Source organism: Tauraco erythrolophus, chromosome 25 (assembly GCF_009769465.1).
Source record: "Tauraco erythrolophus isolate bTauEry1 chromosome 25, bTauEry1.pri, whole genome shotgun sequence".
In the NCBI taxonomy this organism is placed as follows: domain Eukaryota; kingdom Metazoa; phylum Chordata; class Aves; order Musophagiformes; family Musophagidae; genus Tauraco; species Tauraco erythrolophus.
Window position 1 is genome coordinate 2,560,453 of NC_141489.1, and position 17,179 is coordinate 2,577,631.

Sequence of the window (17,179 nt, forward strand, 5' to 3'; positions counted from 1 at the left end):
GGAATGTTTGATTGTTCAAATTGGAACAAAGCTATGCCAGGAATGTTGAGATATACTACAGTAATCAATAACGTCTAAACATGTACCATACCGACTATTTTTAAAAAAACATTTTATTGAGGAGCTTTTCAGCTTTTTCTCCTAGCCTTGGCAAAAAAGTATGGATACACTGGTTGTTCCTGCGACGCAGCAGAAGTTCAGCCAGCTCTAGGTTTTTACATCAGTGCTGTTGGGAATGGATATAAACAGATCCCATACAGCTCATTTTACTTTCCTGATTCGTTTTTATTATCCCATCCCATCCCATCCCATCCCATCCCATCCCATCCCATCCCATCCCATCCCTTGGCCTTCCTCATACATTCCCATGCTGTGAGAAGGGAGCCAGCGAGGATCAGCCTGTTAAATATTTGCTTTCTGTGAACCAGAAACAGCCCTGCTACCCACAGGGATACCGCGTGGCACAATTTATTTCTGTAAGAACGAAAGGACACAGACAGCTTTTTCCAAGATTTTCTTTGCATAGTTTTTATTTTTCTTTGCGGTTATTTTCTGTTACAGGTTTGGGTTTTTTTTAAATAAAGCTTACTAGTATAGTACATCTTGAGGCAGAAATACTCTATTTAAACCTTGATTGATAAAAAGTTTATGTGTACAGAATCAAAACAGTAGAATGCTTTGAAGTCTTTGTAGCTCTTAATATTCTTAAAACTCTACATAAACTTTTACGGATTTTCTATTGCTTTGGATAGTCAGCAGGGAACAGTCTAATACAGCTGGATAATAAACCTTTACCCATTTTTGTCTGCACGGAGAAAAGAGCTGTTAATCATAAACTGAAAATCCCAAAGCAGAAATAAAAATAGTAACTGGATAATCTGTGCAAAAAGCATTGTAATATCCCAAGGCACTTAGTTCTGGATCATGATGTTTTGGTTTGAGAACAGGCTCTTCTTGTTAAATCAAGAAGATTTAGAAACTTACAGAAAAGAGAAATAATCCAAATTCATCATTTGCTTCAAATGAGGATGCCCAGTTCCCGACTGAGAGACCATTTCTCCTCTGTGCTGCCAAGACAAATCAGCTACAACTTTTCCATGGGCTCCACACCATACTGACCTTCCCTGTTTCGGGAATTTCGAGTTTTCCTCATCCTGGGACAGATGGAGAAAACGGTGCATGTGCCCCACCCTAGAATAAACCGGGCTGCCTGCTCTGCTGGCAGGAGGGCCCTGGACCTTCGGATCTGCAAAATATTGGCCTGCAATATTCGGATCTAGGAATATTTGGTCTCTAGGAATACACCTCTTTCACTTGCTTTATGACTGATGCTGAAAGAAGAAGTGTATTTTTTTTTTTTTTTTTTAAATCTTACTTCTTAATTCTGCATTCCAGAAGCTGAGCAGGATGGAAGGTGTGATGCTAAAAGATCACACAATGTTTCTGGGTTGTGGTTAGCAATCACAGCGCTATACTAAATAAAGGCTAAACCAATTATAATAGATGTGTATCAGCCAAGTACAGAAAACTGCTGCACTGCATCCCACCACTTGGATCCTACCTGGATGAACGGTTACGTGGCCAATCCTGTTCTGAAGAACTGGTTCCACATTAAACTACATTGCTAATCCTAGGATTCGTAACTCATTTAACAAGCATATATATTGATCCAAGGCAGGGGACTTAAGTTTGATGATGGTGATTCAGTTTCAGGCTGTGGTTGTCTGACCTGATTTATGTGCTGGTCATGTGCTGCATGAACAGAAAGCTCAGAATTACAGTGCTAGTGGCATAGTCAGTCTTGCCTGGGTGACCTCGCTAGCATGAAACAAGCCTACACAGCAATTTTTTTTTTTTTTTTCAGCCACCTATTCTACAGAGCAGACACAAATTCAGAATTATTCCAGGTCGTGACAAAAAACATGGTCATCAAACACTTGCTTGTTGGATTTTTCAAAGGTCTCACTGCAGACAGGGCACTCCAGAAGATGGCTCTGCATGTGGGCCTCATACTGACTCGCTTCAATATGTTTAGGGAATACTTCATCACACATGGGGCATTTCCTCAGAGAACCCTGAAGTACAGAGCAAATGCAAAGACAGTCAGTTTAAAAATTATATTCAAAGACAAGAAACAACAAAGCTTAGCAGTCAGATAGTGTAACTTTTGGAAAAGTCTTTCTAATACTCTCAAGTTTTCAAATGTCTCCAGGCTTCCCTAAATAGCACACAGAAGTCAAGAGCTTCGGAGAGGTTCTCTAACTTTCCACCCTACATAGCACATGTCCAAAATGGAATAAGGTGTTTAACAGCTTCATGCTGCTCATTCTGACATCACATGCTGCCAAGAGCCGGTCCTTAAAGATTAAGGCCAACAGTTTCCCTTCTCTTCCTTAAAACATATAATAATTCCAGGCATTAAGCAGACACAGTTCCATTTCGTTGTCTGCTGTCTTACCAGGACTAAACCAGCACATAGACAATTGGTTACAGAGCTGAACTGGGAGTTTTTTATTTCAAATCACTAATTTGCATCCGTAAACCACAAATTCATGTCCAGTCGTGTCCACTTTACTTACCAAGCCTGCAGCTTCTGCCTCCAGGTTTGCTCCTGCAGCTGGAAAAAACAGCTGTCAGTTTAGCCACGACAAAACGATCGACAGCAGAACATGCTGATAACTGGTAATTCTTGAAACATGAGGATGTGGCTCTGGGTCTAAACCTCTATATTTAGGACTATGGAAACTGGACGTAAGCCACAGAACTAGCTGCCTCACAGCTGAGGAAACCAGTTAGTAGTTGTCTCTCTTGGCAGAAGATGAACAGGCAGCTGATCACTTGAGTCAGCTCTCAACACCTGGCACCATTTTGCAGCTGCCAACTCATCTGCACCCACGCAAAGCTGCACAGAGGTGCTGCTGATAATGTGCGGTTTCACAAAGAATGCCAAGTAATCTCACCAGCATACGGATTTCCAAACAGAAGGAATCCTGGTTGACGAGCTGGGGTCGGAGCTCGAGCTCGTGAAAAACCAGGAAAGGAAGAAACCTCTGCAGACTGCAAAAGACGCTTCAGGAGTTCATTCTCTTCCCTTAGATTCTGCAAAGGGACAGATGGGCAGAATGAATTTCCAGAAGCTCAGGAGACCAATTCAGAGAAAAGTCGTGCTTTGCACTACCACAGGTCCTCTTACATCAGAACCAAAATTGCTCTGAACTACTTTTAGGCAGCTCAGTGGCAGTCCTGCTTGGCTGGATGGGAAAGCGAGGTAAGGAAGGGTAAGGACCTGTTCTGTGGCCTGCTCAGGCACGATGATCACCACAGAATAATAAACTTTCCAAGACAGAAGACTACCCCGAAGTCCTGCAGAGCAAGGAACAAAACCAAGCAGCCATTGCTTCGACTGCTCCATTTAAATGAGTAAGTCCATTCATCTCAGTGGTGTCAGAATTAAGCTAACATTAGGAGTTTTTGGAAAAAACCCATGCTATCATGGGTAAACCAGTCTATTCTGTGGTGAGGGAAAGAGGTGCAAGTTTTTGGACCCTTCCTCTTAGGCTGTACAGTTGTGGCAGCAACAACACACTGTGAGCGTGTGCACACTTCTTGGGGGAAAGGTGAGGGAGTTGTGCCAAGTTCTCACCTGATTTTCTGCATCAACTTCCTTCTTTTTTCCGTGCAGGATCTGAAACAAACACTTCTTCTCCTCGAGTTTTTTCATTAAGTTTTGTTGCTACGAAGGAAGAGGGTTACTTGGTAAACCGTGAGAAACTGGCAAATAAAATGATCACAGCTCCAAGCACTGGAGCTGTAACATACTAGCTGCCTCCTGCTGCATTTATTACCAAAAATCAAACTTTCACTTTCAATGGCAGTCTTACCATTTCATAGTTTTTCACCTAGGATATCTCCATGTCACCACTCTCTTATGCTCTGTATTTTCGTTACACACATGCCCTCTGAAGGGGACGCAGACAGGTCAAACAAAGAGGGAGGTTGAAGAAAAGGAACAAAGCAACTCCTATAGCTGAAAAATCCACCCTGGTGGGCGAGAGCTATCCAAGCCTGCCACGTTTCCTGGTGCTGTGAGACGGTGGACAGCCAGCACATCCTTATGAATTAATCTTGTAGCTGACTCTTGAATTAAATCAGTACATTAGATAAGCTAGAGTCCTTGGGGATTCTGCAGCCATTCTCAAAGTACCACTCTAAGAATCCCCAACGTTGGGCATCACAGCAGAGGTAATCACATCATCTATTTTAGGCACCCAATTTTCAATGCCAAAGTTGGAGTAGAGCCTCCAAAAGCTTCCTGAGTAGCACAGAGAGAGAGAGAAGCACCTTTAGAAGGTCACTCAGGGCAACAGGCTAAAGATGATGTGATGGCCTCAGCCACTGCCAAAGATGGTTCCTTCAGCAGAAAGAAATGCCACAGCATGCTGCCCTTTTCTTTTATATCCTGCAGATTCCTTCAAGGAGTGATTTCCCATGCTGAGGTTTGTGGAATACTTCTCTAAGGTCTGCAGAAGTTACCTAAGAAAAGCAAGCCTTTTGTCCACAAACTTTGATTTGTTATACATACAGTTGTCTGCAACATCACAGGGAAACTGTGATGGTTCTGCAAGTCGAAAGAAGGCGGAAAACAGCGCTGCCAGTGACTCTCAGCTCCCTGGCACAGGTTCCAGCAAATTCCATACAATATAGCAGAGCCCTGTGCCCAACACTCTTGGGACCATCTCCCCAGCTGCATCCCCAGAAATGCTGGGCACCTGCTCATTCTGCAGACAGTGGGATGGGCAAAGTGACAGTTTGGCCTTCGACCCCTTCAAGCATTCCATGCAATGTTCAACCTCCTTATTTTGCTCCTTCTGCACAGAAATCCTGGATTTTCACAAGCAGAGTTGCAAAGGGGTGTCAGAGAAGGATGTGACAGAACAGAAACTTTGTATTGTTTACAGCTTATCTTGGTTCATTCTGAGCATATTGCATCTGTTGTATTGATTATTAAATGCTAAATTTAGAATCATAGAATCACAGAATGGTTTGGGTTGGAAGGGACCTCAAAGATCATCCAGTTCCAACCCCCCCTGCCATGGGCAGGGACACCTTCCACTACAGCAGGTTGCTCAAAGCCTCATCCAACCTGGCCTAAACCAACGACAACACGTTGATTGTTGTTAAATTCAATATTTGAGATATTGAAGATGAGAAAGAGATAAAAACATCGACAGAAAGACCAGCAAGGTCGCTGCTTCACACCAGTTACTAGTCAGCTTCCTGCTGGAGGCAAAATTAACAGCATATATCTGGGGAGATTTATAATAACTTGTTTTATTTACCCCTAAGTCCCAGTCTGGAAACAGTTTTGCTTAGATGCAACAATTTGCAATCAGCCAAATATCAACGCTGGATTCCCACTGATTTCCTTTATCCCTTGAGCTGACTCAAAAGACATCAGGACAGAGACTGAATTTTCCTGCTACAGAGAATCAGAATTACAATGTCTAGTCACACAGGCATTTCTTCCAAAACGAAGCCATAGTTTAGATAGGACAAGGGGAAATGGCTTTAAACGGAAAGAGGGCAGATTTAGATTAGATCTAGGGAAGAAATTCTTCCCTCTGAGGGTGCTGAGGCACTGGACCAGGCTGCCCAGAGAAGCTGTGGCTGCCCCATCCCTGGAAGTGTTCAGGGCCAGGTTGGATGAGGCTTTGGGCAACCTGGTGTAGTGGAGGGTGTCCTTGCCCATGGCGGGGGGGTTGGAACTGGGTGATCTTTGAGGTCCCTTCCAACACTAACCATTCCATGATTCTACATCTGTACACTACAAGAATTTGTCAGATGGTGTGTCCAGAGGACCACCTGTGTAGACACCCACACCACCAGGGACATTTTCTATCATGGAATCCCCTATATTCTCAAAAGACTGAGCACTATTTGTACCCGCTCACTGCCAAGGATGCCTCAGCCCCTCTGCCCGGCTCCCCCAGCACCGCAAAACCCTGGGCAGGCTTTACCTCTTCAGTTCTTGCGCTGCGCAACTGGCGATTCTCTTCCTTCAAACTTTCAAGCTGCTCTGTCTTGTCATGGTCCACACGAGACAAGTTTTCCACTTCTTTTTTACAATTCAGCACTTGAGACTAGGGAGAAAGAAGGGTGGGCAGAAAGCAAAAATCGAACAGCTCTGGGTGAGGAGCACAGGCACCTTTTGCTGCAGAAAGCAAAGCTCCAGAACTCATGGCTGCTTCATTTATTTTTTTTTTTTCTGCAAATGTTTCCCATTAAAACCTTTGTAGAAACTGAGAATAGTTACATGGGGATATACTGGAGCTGATGTATTCATCAGAACCCAATATTTGTTCATATGTTCTTTGAGGAGCTTTCTAACGTGATGCTTCCAGTCTGGAAAGTCAGAGGATAAAGAGAAAAACCAGAAACTCTCTAGCCAGATGGATATCCCATTGTTCTGGGTCTCCCGTGTCCAGACCTAACAACCAAGCTATTTCCAGTCCAGCTTCTCCTTTCACATACCTCCCAGCTAAAAGTCTTGTTTTCACCTAAATGTTGAACATAATTTTATAATGTTTTTCAAAGCAGAAGTGTTTTCTGCTTGGATCCTTAGCTAGCAGGAGGCAAACAACAGTCTGATTTTGGCCAACTTAAAGAGCAGACAAAGGATTTTCGGGAATAAAATCCTTACAGTTTCTCTTAGCACATTCCCCTCTACCTTCCCTTCCAGAATACAGCTTTCTTGAGGTTTCCTGGAGGTCAAATGATATCAAAGTTTGACATTTTCCCACATAATCAAAATCAGAACTCATACACCACATATTTGCTCAAGATTGCTCGGTTCTCTGTCAGAGGCAAAGCAAAGCAAAAGAGGGTCGCTATATGTTTGCTACCTGCAGCTGCTCCATGTACTCCAGAGCTGTTTTCAGTTTGGTTTCCAGGTCTGCCTTGTCAGAGGTCACGTTCCGAATTTGCTCCTTGAGCCTACTCAGAACAAATCAAAACACACCGCACTGTCACGGACGGAAAATTCAGGCACAAAGGCAAGGTGCTTACAGGAAGCGCCGTTCGGAGATATGCTGTAAACACACTTACTGCTGCAGTTCTGCCTTTCTGCGGCCATCCAGCTCCTTTAGATCTTTATTTTCCTTTTCCAGGGAATTCAGCTCCAGCTTCAGTTTCTCTGCGTTGCTCCTTAGAGACTCTGAGTTATTCTGCAGCTCCTGAAAATCACAGTGAAGTCGACAGGAGTTAAACAGAACTCAAGCAGTAGTCCTGCTCTGCACTGGAACTGCAAATTCCCTCAAATGCAACACTTCCAAGCAGCCCACCGAAAAAGGAAAATCTCCCCTTTCCATCCTGACTACTGTTTCAGATCCTGTTTCATTTATATTAAGCCCTGAGTAAAAATGAAGGAGAAAAATACACTGTGATTTCAGGACAGCCTACCAAACTTTTCCGAACGCTCCCCTTCCCACCTGTTCCTGACTCGTGTGTCTGAAGAGGTCTCTGGTTCAGCATTATTGTTCTTATCCCAGTAGAGGTGCTGCATGATTTGGTAAAGCATTAAATGGACAATATGGGGAGAAATAACTTTAATTTTCTCCCGGAAGCCCCCAGTGGAACACGACCTGACTCAGTCCCGTTCTCTGTCAGAGGCAAAGCAAAGCAAAAGAGGGTCGCTATATGTTTGCTACCTGCAGCTGCTCCACGTGCTCCTGGGCTGTTTTCAGTTTGGTTTCCAGGTCTGCCTTGTCAGAGGTCACGTTCCGAATTTGCTCCTTGAGCCTACTCAGAACAAATCAAAACACACCGCACTGTCACGGATGGAAAATTAAGGCACAAAGGCAAGGTGCTTACAGGAAGCGCCGTTCGGAGATATGCTGTAAACACACTTACTGCTGCAGTTCTGCCTTTCTGCTGCCATCCAGCTCCTTTAGATCTTTATTTTCCTTTTCCAGGGAATTCAGCTCCAGCTTCAGTTTCTGTGTGTCGATTCTTAGAGACTCTAAATTATTCTGCAGCTCCTGAAAATCACAGTGAAGTCGACAGGAGTTAAATGGGACCCAAGCAGTAGTCCTGCTCTGCACTGGAACTGCAGATTCCCTCAAATGCAACACTTCCAGGCAGCCCACCTGAAGAAGGAAAATCTCCCCTTTCCATCCTGACTACTGTTTCAGATCCTGTTTCATTTATAGTAAGCCCTGATCAAAACTGAAGGAGGAAAAGATGATGATTCAGGACAGCCTACCAAACTTTTCCGAACGTTTCCCTTCCCACCTGTTCCTGACTCGCGTGTCTGAAGAGGTCTCTGGTTCAGCATTATTGTTCTTATCCCAGTAGAAGTGCTGTACGATTTGGTAAAGGATTAAATGGACAATATGGGGAGAAATGTCTTTAATTTTCTCCTGGAAGCACCCAGGGGAACAAGACCTGATTCAGTCCCACTTCATTTTTCAAGCTTAGAGCTTCTGACTTAATATATTAACTTTTTTGTTTACCTGTGTCTTTTTGAGCTCTTCCTGCAGATCTGTGTTTTGTTTCTGGAGACTTGCACAGCTTGCTTTCAGCTCCTCGTTTTCTTTACGCAAATTTTTGTTTTGTAGTTCGACCTCTTCCACTTCTCCCTGGCAAGCAACAAAGTTCTTTGGTCAGAACAGCAGAACTGAAAAGCTACATTCCAAATAGCACAGTGTGAGGAGCAAAGATGAGCTCTGCAAACGGGAATGTCGCGTACCTCCCCGTGCTTTCACTACTAGTGCAGACCAGACTGCTACTTCACTCTCCCAGTCTGTCCAAAGCTCACCATCACGCCAGCTCTTGAATATTGAGCACATTTGGAGATGCTCAATGCCTTCTGCGTCCGCGGAAGTCAGCAGAGGCAGAGGTCTGGGGCTTTTTCCAGTTTGTTAGATTAGGACCATGTGTGCAGTGTAGACATTAACAAAAGGGCTGCACACAAGACCCTGCAAAATAAGAGTGCTTGGCCTCACAGCACCTCAGTTATTGTCCATGTGCATGCTCTTACTCCCACCTAACGGGAGGCTGTTTCCAGGAAAATGACATTTTCATTTTCAAATATCCAAAATGCCCTGAAACACTATGTATCAAGTAGCTCCCCATTACAAAGAGCTCCCAAGCTAAGTGATACACGGAGGCAGAGAAACAAAAGGCTGCCCAAATTTGTGTGACAGATCAGTAGCAAAGCCAAAAATAGAATTCAAGTCTGATGAGTTCTAGCTCGGCATCCGATCTACCAGATCATGTCAGCAAGCATATGCCAATAAAAGCAGAGGCAGGAAAAAGCAGAGGGAGAAAGGACACATACCTGTGTGGTAACCACCAGGATATCATCCTCAGTCTCTGCTTTGAACTGGAAAGGCACGCTGGCTCCCCGCACCACACCATCCTGGTCGACGTAGCAGAACTGGTAGTCTTTGTCATCTTTTGGTAGGTAGTAAGCTTTGGACAAACACAACCACCCTGTCAGGTGCAGCTTCTAAATTATTCGAGTCTCTTAACCACACAGCACAGAAAGTGAGAACCTCAGAAAACAGACGACCTCATTCATTATTGTTCCTGTACCATGAGCGATTCGGGGTGTCAGTGATAAGACCATAAACAAGATCACTTGGTCAGGATGGCAAGATTTAGCAGATTCAAAATGTTATGGCTTATTTGAAATGAGTTTCTCAAAGCATGGTCCTACAGATCTTCTGGAATTCCGAATACGGTGTTTATTAGTGGCAGCTTATTAGTCTGTGTGCACGTGCCTGTGACCCAAGCTCCCAGCTCACCTTTGAACTGGATCTGTTGCTGCGCGGCAGTATCATTGGGCAGAGGAGCCCAGATGAACGTGTAATATTCCCGTACTGTTTTCCATCCCACCTGCAACACCAAAATTGTTATACAGCATCACATGGAACCATAGAATCACAGAATGGTTTGGGTTGGAAGGGATCTCAAAGATCATCTAGTTCCAACCCCCCTGCCACAGGCAGGGACACCCTCCACTACATCAGGTGGCTCAAAGCCCCATCCAACCTGGCCTTGAACACCTCCAGGGATGGGGCAGCCACAACTTCTCTGGGCAACCTGTTCCAGTGCCTCGCCACCCTCTGAGTGAAAAATTTCCTCCTTATATCCAATCTAAATCTCCCCTTTCAGTTCAAAGCCATCGCCCTGTGTCCTGTCACTTCACAGCCTTGTCCAAAGCTCCTCTCCAGCTTTCCTGTAGCCCCTTTAGGTGCTGGAAGGCTGCTGGAAGGTCTCCCCGGAGCCTTCTCTTCTCCAGGCTGAACAGCCCCAACTCTCTCAGCCTGTCTCCACAGCAGAGGTGCTCCAGCCCTCGGATCATCTTTGTGGCCTCCTCTGGACCCGCTCCAGCAGCTCCATGTCCTTCTTGTGTTGGGGACCCCAGAGCTGAACGCAGTATTCCAGGTGGGGTCTCACAAGTTCATGTCTATCCTATGGCAATGGCACTGTATTTCCACACAGATCAGTTCCTGTGAGGACTTTTCCATTGATATCTCGACTTCTAAGAGTTGTGGTCTATGCATGAAAGGACAATCAGTGTTTGATTGGCCTTAAGCTATTTGTTTCTGCCTGCTGCTGCCTTCTCATTTGGCACATCTGGTTCCACAGCAGTCACTTACCGGGAAGATGCCCACCCAGTCCTTCCCGCGAGGACCGATGTTCTGCGTAAGGGTATAACAACAGGTTACGTCTCTTCCAGGAACATAAAACTTCTCCACGTTGTTAAAGATGACCTGGGAGAAGTGGCAGCTGTCTAAGAGGACGGCAGAAGTAGGAGGCTCGTCTGAGGTCTCATCCATTGTGGAAGCCTACAAAGGAAAGAAGAAGGGGATTGTCTCATCTTCAGACAGACACATAGTTGTGCCCGTGAAGGGTACGAAGAGGCTTGTGAATGAGACAGCCATGAGGTCCAAAACCCGCTACGCACACCCTGAGATTTCTCAGCAAGGCACACGAGCTCGCTGGTGTCCCTGCCGCTGTGGCCAGGCTGCTCCTGACATCCGCAGCAGCTTGCAGATCCTCCTTAGCAGACACCTGTAAGGCTCTTCTCATCCCACCACTGCTTCCCAGCCACGGTGCCTGGTGCGCTGAGGCTGCCAGCGTGGCACAACAGCCTCTCTCCTGCGTGGGACCCCCGGAACCAGACCCACTGACTATCCTACAGATCTGCTACATGGAAGACACAGCGGTGCGTTGGAGCAGGAGGAGCCTGTGTGTCTACTGGTGGGATTCCATGCTTCAAGACCCTGCTGGAACACCGGCTGGCCCCACATGCTGCCTCCCGTCACGTTTTTCCATATGATTTGACACTCCAGGCACGCTCCCACTATATATAGTTAACGTGGGGGTGCACCAGCTCTCCTGAAATCTGGAGACTAGCACATCGCTTGAGAAGAACAGCTGCATCAGTGCAACGCTCCGACAGTAGTACAAGACAAAACCAGCTCCTGCAAGGAGCTCCAGGGCTCTACAGCCCCAGCCCAAACATGCTCCACCTTCCCTGGCTGACCGTGGTGAGACACACAAGACACACTCGTGCTGGTGACGAGCAAGCTCAACGGCCTCCTCCTCCTTCTGCATTCAAATCCAACGCCACAACTTGACCTCCCAATACAGCATCTTTCATCTTCAGCTTCCTGGCTCCAGGAGAAGTACCTTGCTAAGGTCAGCTCCCATGGAAGAGAAGACACAGAGGAGATCCTGCTTAGGCAGATGGTCATAGATCTGTCATGAGGCTACTAAAGCCTTGCTACTCGTGACTGCTACGCTGGAGCAGCGAATGACTCTCGGTATCGAAGATGTTGCACGACAGCAGGGCCAACAAAGACCATCAAAGTTTTTGCAGGAGTTATCTCCACAGGAGACTTTGCAGAGCGTTGTGACACTGCAAACCACAACAAATCTGTAGCGGGTGCAATATCGAAGCAGGATCCCAGCTGCCAGGAGCCCGGGCAGGACTGGAAGCCGGACACGGAATCGCCCTCTTTGCCACCATGTCTCGCGGGCAGCCAGGCTGCAGCCCTGGCAAGCTGCCGAGGGCCAGATCGCTGCCGAGAAGCCCAGCCGCCCATCCCAGACAATGCCATTCCAAGAATCCAAGGCAGATCCTTCCCAGCTGATCCTAGTGACAGCAGCAGTGAGCAAATATTGACTTCAGAACGGAGGGAAAGTTCATCGTAATAACCATCCCGCTAGAGCATTTCGGGTCATCTCCAATCCACAAGTTTCACATGGAAATGAGCTCTCTGGAACCCTGCTTTTTTTTTTTTTTTTTTTTGGCATCACCCAGGGGGAGATGGTCTGTTTTCTGTGCTGAAGCACAGCCCAAAAATCAGGGATGGGGATTGCGGGGCTGTGCTTGGAAAGGAAAAGGTATCCACAGCTGGAAAAAAAAACCCTGCCCTGACACAGGCTGCCTCGGGAAGACGGAGAATTCCTCCTGCTGGGAGCGGAAAGCAGGGCAGACGGATGGATGTGGTGCAAAACTCCAGGAGAGCCAGGACTGCACTTTCACTTTCAGCTGTAGGAAATGGCGTGGGGTTCACCTAAGCCTCAGCCTTTAGCTGGCTGATGTCAAACCTTCCTGCTCTGATGCGCCTTTGTGGTTTGTGGTTCCCAAACGGCACAGACCTCTTGACAGGGAAAGAAAAAAAAAGGGAAAAGAAATCTAAGGACAGCACCTTAACCATGTCACTGCACCGCTTGGGGACGGGACACGAGCCCTTGGTGCCACAAGGGTTAAACGTAACTCGCAAAGAAAATGAAGAGTCAGTGTCTGGATGCAGCAAAACAATGAAAAAAAAACCAACAACCCAACATAAAATGTTGGTTTTGGGGGAAATAATCGTGATCTGGAAGAAAACCAACCGCGCAGGGCGTGCCGACGGCAGAGTCTGTGGCTCACTTCCCGAAAAAGACGGCAGGAAGCGGAGGGAGGAGGAGGAGGTTTCGTTAATTTTCACATTTTTGTCCCAGGAACAACCGGCGAGATAATTATCACCGGGGGCAGAAGGGCCGGCGAGGCCGCTGGCCCGAAGCGACGGGGACGGCCACTCCCGCGGGGGGGTGATGCCCGACGGGATAACGGGCGCGCACGGAGCGCAGCGGGATAAATTCCCTTTCTCCAGGGATTTCTTGGTTTTCCCCCTTTTCTTTCGCAGCGCCCTGAGGATGTGGAAAAACGCGGATTCCCCTTTTCCCAGTGAAACCAACTTCCCGCCGCCGTCCGACACCGGAGCGCCGGGTGCCGGGGGTTGGGGGAGGTCCTGGCTCCGGTCCCCGTGCGAGGAGTCCCGGCGGAGGAGGGGGAGCACACCGGGACCTCCCCGCCCCGCAACCCGCCGCCGGGAAGCGAAAGTGAAAGTGTCCCGCGCGCGGTGCAGCCCCTCCCGCCCGCCCCGGCCCCCCGTACAGCCCCCTCTCCCACCGGGGGGGGTTGTCATCAGACTCCGGGAGGGGGTTCACGGGACCCCGTCCCCTTCCCGCCCCCGCCCCACTCACCGCGAGGCACAGCCGGGAACGGACCCGCGGGCTCGGCGGAGGGACGAGGAAAAGGCGGAGCCCCCCGGTGCCGCCCCGCCCGCGATCCCTCCCCCTGGGCGGTCCCTCCCGCGCTGCTGGGACTTGCAGTTCGGTGCGGGAGCGCCCCCCCCCCGGCCCCGCCCCAGCGCCGCTAACGGCGCTCCCGAGCCCCCTCCCCGGGGCGGCGGCACTAACTCTCGGCTCCAGCCACGGCTGAACCGGGCCCTTGAATAAACGACGGGGAAAAAACGTTTAAATGCTCAAAATTATTTTTTTTTAAAGGAAATAACCGGGAGGGGGACGCGCGCAGCAGCCGGCGGCGCACCGGAAAGGGCGGCGGGGCCGGGCCCGCTGTCACCGGCGTGTCTCTATGGTAACCTCTATGGTGCGAGGACCCGCCCCGCCAGCCTCATGGTCCTCTGGAAGACCTCCAGGCCTCCAGCCAATCAGCAAGCACGCAGGCATAACAACCAGCCAATGGTGGCCCGCGCGGGGACACCGCCCTGCCGCCCCGCCTCTCTGTCCCGGATGCTGGTGGGCGGTGCTCGCTCGGCGGAGGCCAATGAGGAGCGCGAATGTTGCCCCAGGGTGCCGCGCGCGGCGCGGGGCGCAGCCAATGAGCGCGGAGGACGCGGGGGGGACACGGCAAGGTGAGCGGGGAGGGGGAACCGCGCTCCCGGTGCCGCCGTCGCAGCCCCGAGCGGACCCCGCGCAGGTCGGTCCCGGGCCGGGCGCTGCCGTCCCGGGGAGCGGTTCCGCGGGGCCGGGCCGTGCCCTTCGCGGGGAGGCGGCGGCCGCGGGAGGTGCCCCCGCGCGCTCCCGGGGCTCGGTTGGCCCCGCCGGGGACGGGGGGGGATGTGGCGCTCCCAGTCCGCCCGCCAAAGGGCCCGAACGAGGGGCAACGGGGAGAGGGGGGGCGGCGGCGGCGCCCCGAACCGTGCGTGGAGCCGGCGGGGAAAAGCCTCGGGAAAATGGCCGGGGCGCGGCTGCGGGGGGGCCCGTGGCAGCGGCGGGGAGGAGTGTCGCCTGGTGGCGATGGCGCTGGGGTTCCCGGTCCCTTCTCCTGTGTTGATTTCGTTGCTTTATTTGCGCCAGGTGAAGCAAAAATGCCGGCTCCTCTGGCGCTCCTCAGCTCGCCAGCTCTGGTAAGTCGCCTCTTTTCCAGAGAAGTGCGGTAGTAGCAGGGGGGGAGGATTGTGAAGCGTTTTTCCCTGTGCTTGGCTCAAAGCGCTGTCCTGGCTGCCCTCAGCTGAGCGTGAGGGTTTGTTTTACCGCGGATTTAACAAGGAGAGGAAACAAGGTGACCTCTGCTGAGCGGGGATGGTGCCTACCATCTTGGGGGATGTGCAGTGATCTGCAGGGCCAGGGGCTTCTCCAAAGAAAAGCTAACACGTTGTCACAGAGAGAACTCAATCAGCCCTTTCTTTCAAGATAGGAATTAGGAAAAAACGTATGGAGTTGTCGTGATGGCCAAAGGGCTGCAGCAGATGTGACACTCGTGCTGCAGCGTGTGGTCTGTGGTAGCATTACTCGTGGACTTGATCCGACTGGCTGAAATAGAAATATCGTATGTTTGCAGATGCCTTTGCTTTTTAGTCTTGTTTCATGCTTTTTTCAGAAATTCCTAAGACTGTTCTTGATAAGACAGCTGCTCTTTTTGAGCGTCAGTGTGGACACGTCCAACTACAGGAGTTAATTCTCTGTATTTCCCTCCAGTTCCGGTGCTCTTCCAGGGCTCTGGCCAGGCCAGTTTCAGTGTCTGTTTTCGGCAGGCCTGAGGTTCAGACTGTACAGGTGAGACTCTTTTGTGATAAATTTCAGTCCCATGTGTCTGTGCTTGCTGCCTGGGGTGCTCGGTGGTTTCTCCTGAGAGGGAGGAGTAAGTTTGTGTTGGATATCAAGAGGATGGCTGATAGAGAATTGTGGAATGATTTGGGTTGGAAGGGACCTCAAAGATCATCCAGTTCCAACCCCCCTGCCATGGGCAGGGACACCCCCCACTACACCAGGTTTCCCAAAGCCTCATCCAACCTGGCTTTGAACACTTCCAGGGATGGGGCAGCCACAGCTTCTCTGGGCAACCTGGTCCAGTGCCTCAGCACCCTCAGAGGGAAGAATTTCTTCCTTAGATCTAATCTAAATCTCCCCTCTTTCAGTTTAAAGCCATTGCCCCATGTCCTGTCACTACACACCCATATCAAAAGTCCCTCTCCAGCTTTCCTGGAGAGGAAACATGGAGACACAGCTCCTAGCCCAGGTTAGCGATGGCTTGGCTGATCTTGCTCTGCCTTGAATAGGGGATAAAGGGTGATCATGTTTTAATAAACTTCTGTATTTATGATTAAAAGTGGTGTTAGCATGTTTCTTCTCCCGTGCCCCACAGCCAGCTGGCGTTCCTCACCCACAGCTGACCCGCCGTGAGTTCCAAACCAGTGCTGTTTCCAGGGATATCGACACTGCTGCGAAGTTCATTGGTGCCGGTGCTGCCACGGTTGGCGTGGCCGGGTCAGGAGCGGGTATCGGGACGGTGTTTGGCAGCTTGATCATTGGCTATGCCAGGTGAGTGAGATGCCAGGCTGGCTTGAACTTATTCCCTTCTTCCAGCACTAAATGTACCCGATTGGCAGAGCTTTCCTAGGAATGTGTGTCCAGCTCCACAAGCGTGGTGTCTATAAGCAGACTCTGTGTTTCACTGAAGCGTTTGTCTTTGGAGTATAAAACGGTTGATGTACTCCGTTATTCTGCGAAAATAGATAAGTGGATGAATTGTTTTAACCCACCCTGCACTTCAGAACGATGCAGCTGCTCGGTGGTGCTCTGCCAGCTTCTAGAAGAAGTGAAGCACTAGTTCCTAGTGAGAGCTGTTGTTTGGTACCACCAGGGCAGGTGAAACCAGCCTTCAGAGTTCAGCATGTCTGCATGGCTAAAACCAGGGAAAAACCGTGGCTTTCTCACTCCAGCCCGCCATAAAACTGGGTTTTGCCCCCAAATTTGTTGCTGATATGACATAATCCTGCCTTTCTGTGATAAGGACTCTGGTTTGTTTGTTTTTTTCTGACTGTGGACCCTTTTTTTTTTCCTGTTTTGTCTCTGTTTTGTTCCCCCCACTTGTACACCATGCAGGAATCCATCTCTCAAGCAGCAGCTTTTCTCCTATGCCATCCTGGGCTTTGCCCTGTCCGAGGCCATGGGTCTCTTCTGTTTGATGGTGGCATTCCTTATCCTCTTCGCTATGTGACAACTCCTGGTCCTGGCTGTGGCTCCGTCACTTTGTTCTCTGCGGTTCGAGGCTGCTTCCATCACAGCGTTCCAGACTGACCATTAAAGAAAAGATTTCTCTAAATAAACTGGTGGCTTTTATTTTTATTTATTTATTATTACTTTTTTTAATATCTTACGTTCTGGTCCAGTGTTGGGAAAGTCCTTGGGGACGTTGGTGTGTTGAAGAGGGTGATATCCCAGGTGTGGGAGCTCCCACTGATAAAGGAGAATATGAAATGGTGGTGGAAGAGGAGGAGCACTAAGGTGAAGTCAGCTGTATAAGAGAGGATGTCCTTGAACAGCTCAAGCCTACACAAAAATCTCAACAAGCATTGCCCCAGTGAAGCAAATA

At 49.2% G+C, this 17,179-nt stretch overlaps 2 protein-coding genes across 5 annotated transcripts; one reads left to right on the forward strand and one right to left on the reverse strand.

The window, feature by feature from the left end:
* Positions 1–512: 512 nt before the first annotated feature.
* On the reverse strand, positions 513–13,597 carry CALCOCO2 (calcium binding and coiled-coil domain 2). 3 transcript variants are annotated; one of them, XM_086626626.1, is made up of 14 exons: positions 13,546–13,597; positions 10,665–10,853; positions 9,807–9,897; positions 9,338–9,471; positions 8,511–8,636; positions 7,909–8,036; positions 7,707–7,797; positions 7,105–7,232; positions 6,903–6,993; positions 6,018–6,140; positions 3,644–3,733; positions 2,961–3,099; positions 2,580–2,617; positions 513–2,075 (listed from the first exon to the last, which is right to left on the reverse strand). In XM_086626626.1, exons 2-14 carry the CDS (start codon positions 10,842–10,844, stop codon positions 1,899–1,901), a joined length of 1,536 nt encoding a protein of 511 aa, XP_086482752.1. In that variant the 5' UTR covers positions 10,845–10,853; positions 13,546–13,597; the 3' UTR covers positions 513–1,898. The 3 variants fall into 3 exon arrangements, with proteins under 3 accessions (XP_086482752.1, XP_086482753.1, XP_086482754.1); XM_086626627.1 differs by lacking the exon at positions 3,644–3,733; XM_086626628.1 differs by lacking the exons at positions 7,707–7,797; positions 7,909–8,036; positions 13,546–13,597 and adding an exon at positions 11,701–11,882 and having other exon boundaries at positions 2,571–2,617.
* A 591-nt stretch (positions 13,598–14,188) lies between these two features.
* ATP5MC1 (ATP synthase membrane subunit c locus 1) lies at positions 14,189–16,911 on the forward strand. 2 transcript variants are annotated; one of them, XM_086626558.1, is made up of 5 exons: positions 14,189–14,216; positions 14,662–14,711; positions 15,283–15,360; positions 15,950–16,125; positions 16,690–16,911. In XM_086626558.1, exons 2-5 carry the CDS (start codon positions 14,673–14,675, stop codon positions 16,802–16,804), a joined length of 408 nt encoding a protein of 135 aa, XP_086482684.1. In that variant the 5' UTR covers positions 14,189–14,216; positions 14,662–14,672; the 3' UTR covers positions 16,805–16,911. The 2 variants fall into 2 exon arrangements, with proteins under 2 accessions (XP_086482684.1, XP_086482685.1); XM_086626559.1 differs by lacking the exon at positions 14,189–14,216 and adding an exon at positions 14,256–14,281.
* Positions 16,912–17,179: the final 268 nt, after the last annotated feature.

Coding starts and splice junctions, on each gene's coding strand:
- ATP5MC1 (XM_086626558.1), top strand. CDS start 14,673: ATGCCGGCTCCTCTGGCGCTCCTCAGCTCGCCAGCTCTG. Junction 15,361..15,949: donor CTGAGGTTCAGACTGTACAG/GTGAGACTCTTT, acceptor CGTGCCCCACAG/CCAGCTGGCGTTCCTCACCC. Junction 16,126..16,689: donor TTGATCATTGGCTATGCCAG/GTGAGTGAGATG, acceptor TACACCATGCAG/GAATCCATCTCTCAAGCAGC.
- CALCOCO2 (XM_086626626.1), bottom strand. CDS start 10,844: ATGGATGAGACCTCAGACGAGCCTCCTACTTCTGCCGTCCTCTTAGAC. Junction 9,472..9,806: donor GCAACAGATCCAGTTCAAAG/GTGAGCTGGGAG, acceptor GTTTGTCCAAAG/CTTACTACCTACCAAAAGAT. Junction 6,141..6,902: donor AGTACATGGAGCAGCTGCAG/GTAGCAAACATA, acceptor CTTTCTCCCTAG/TCTCAAGTGCTGAATTGTAA.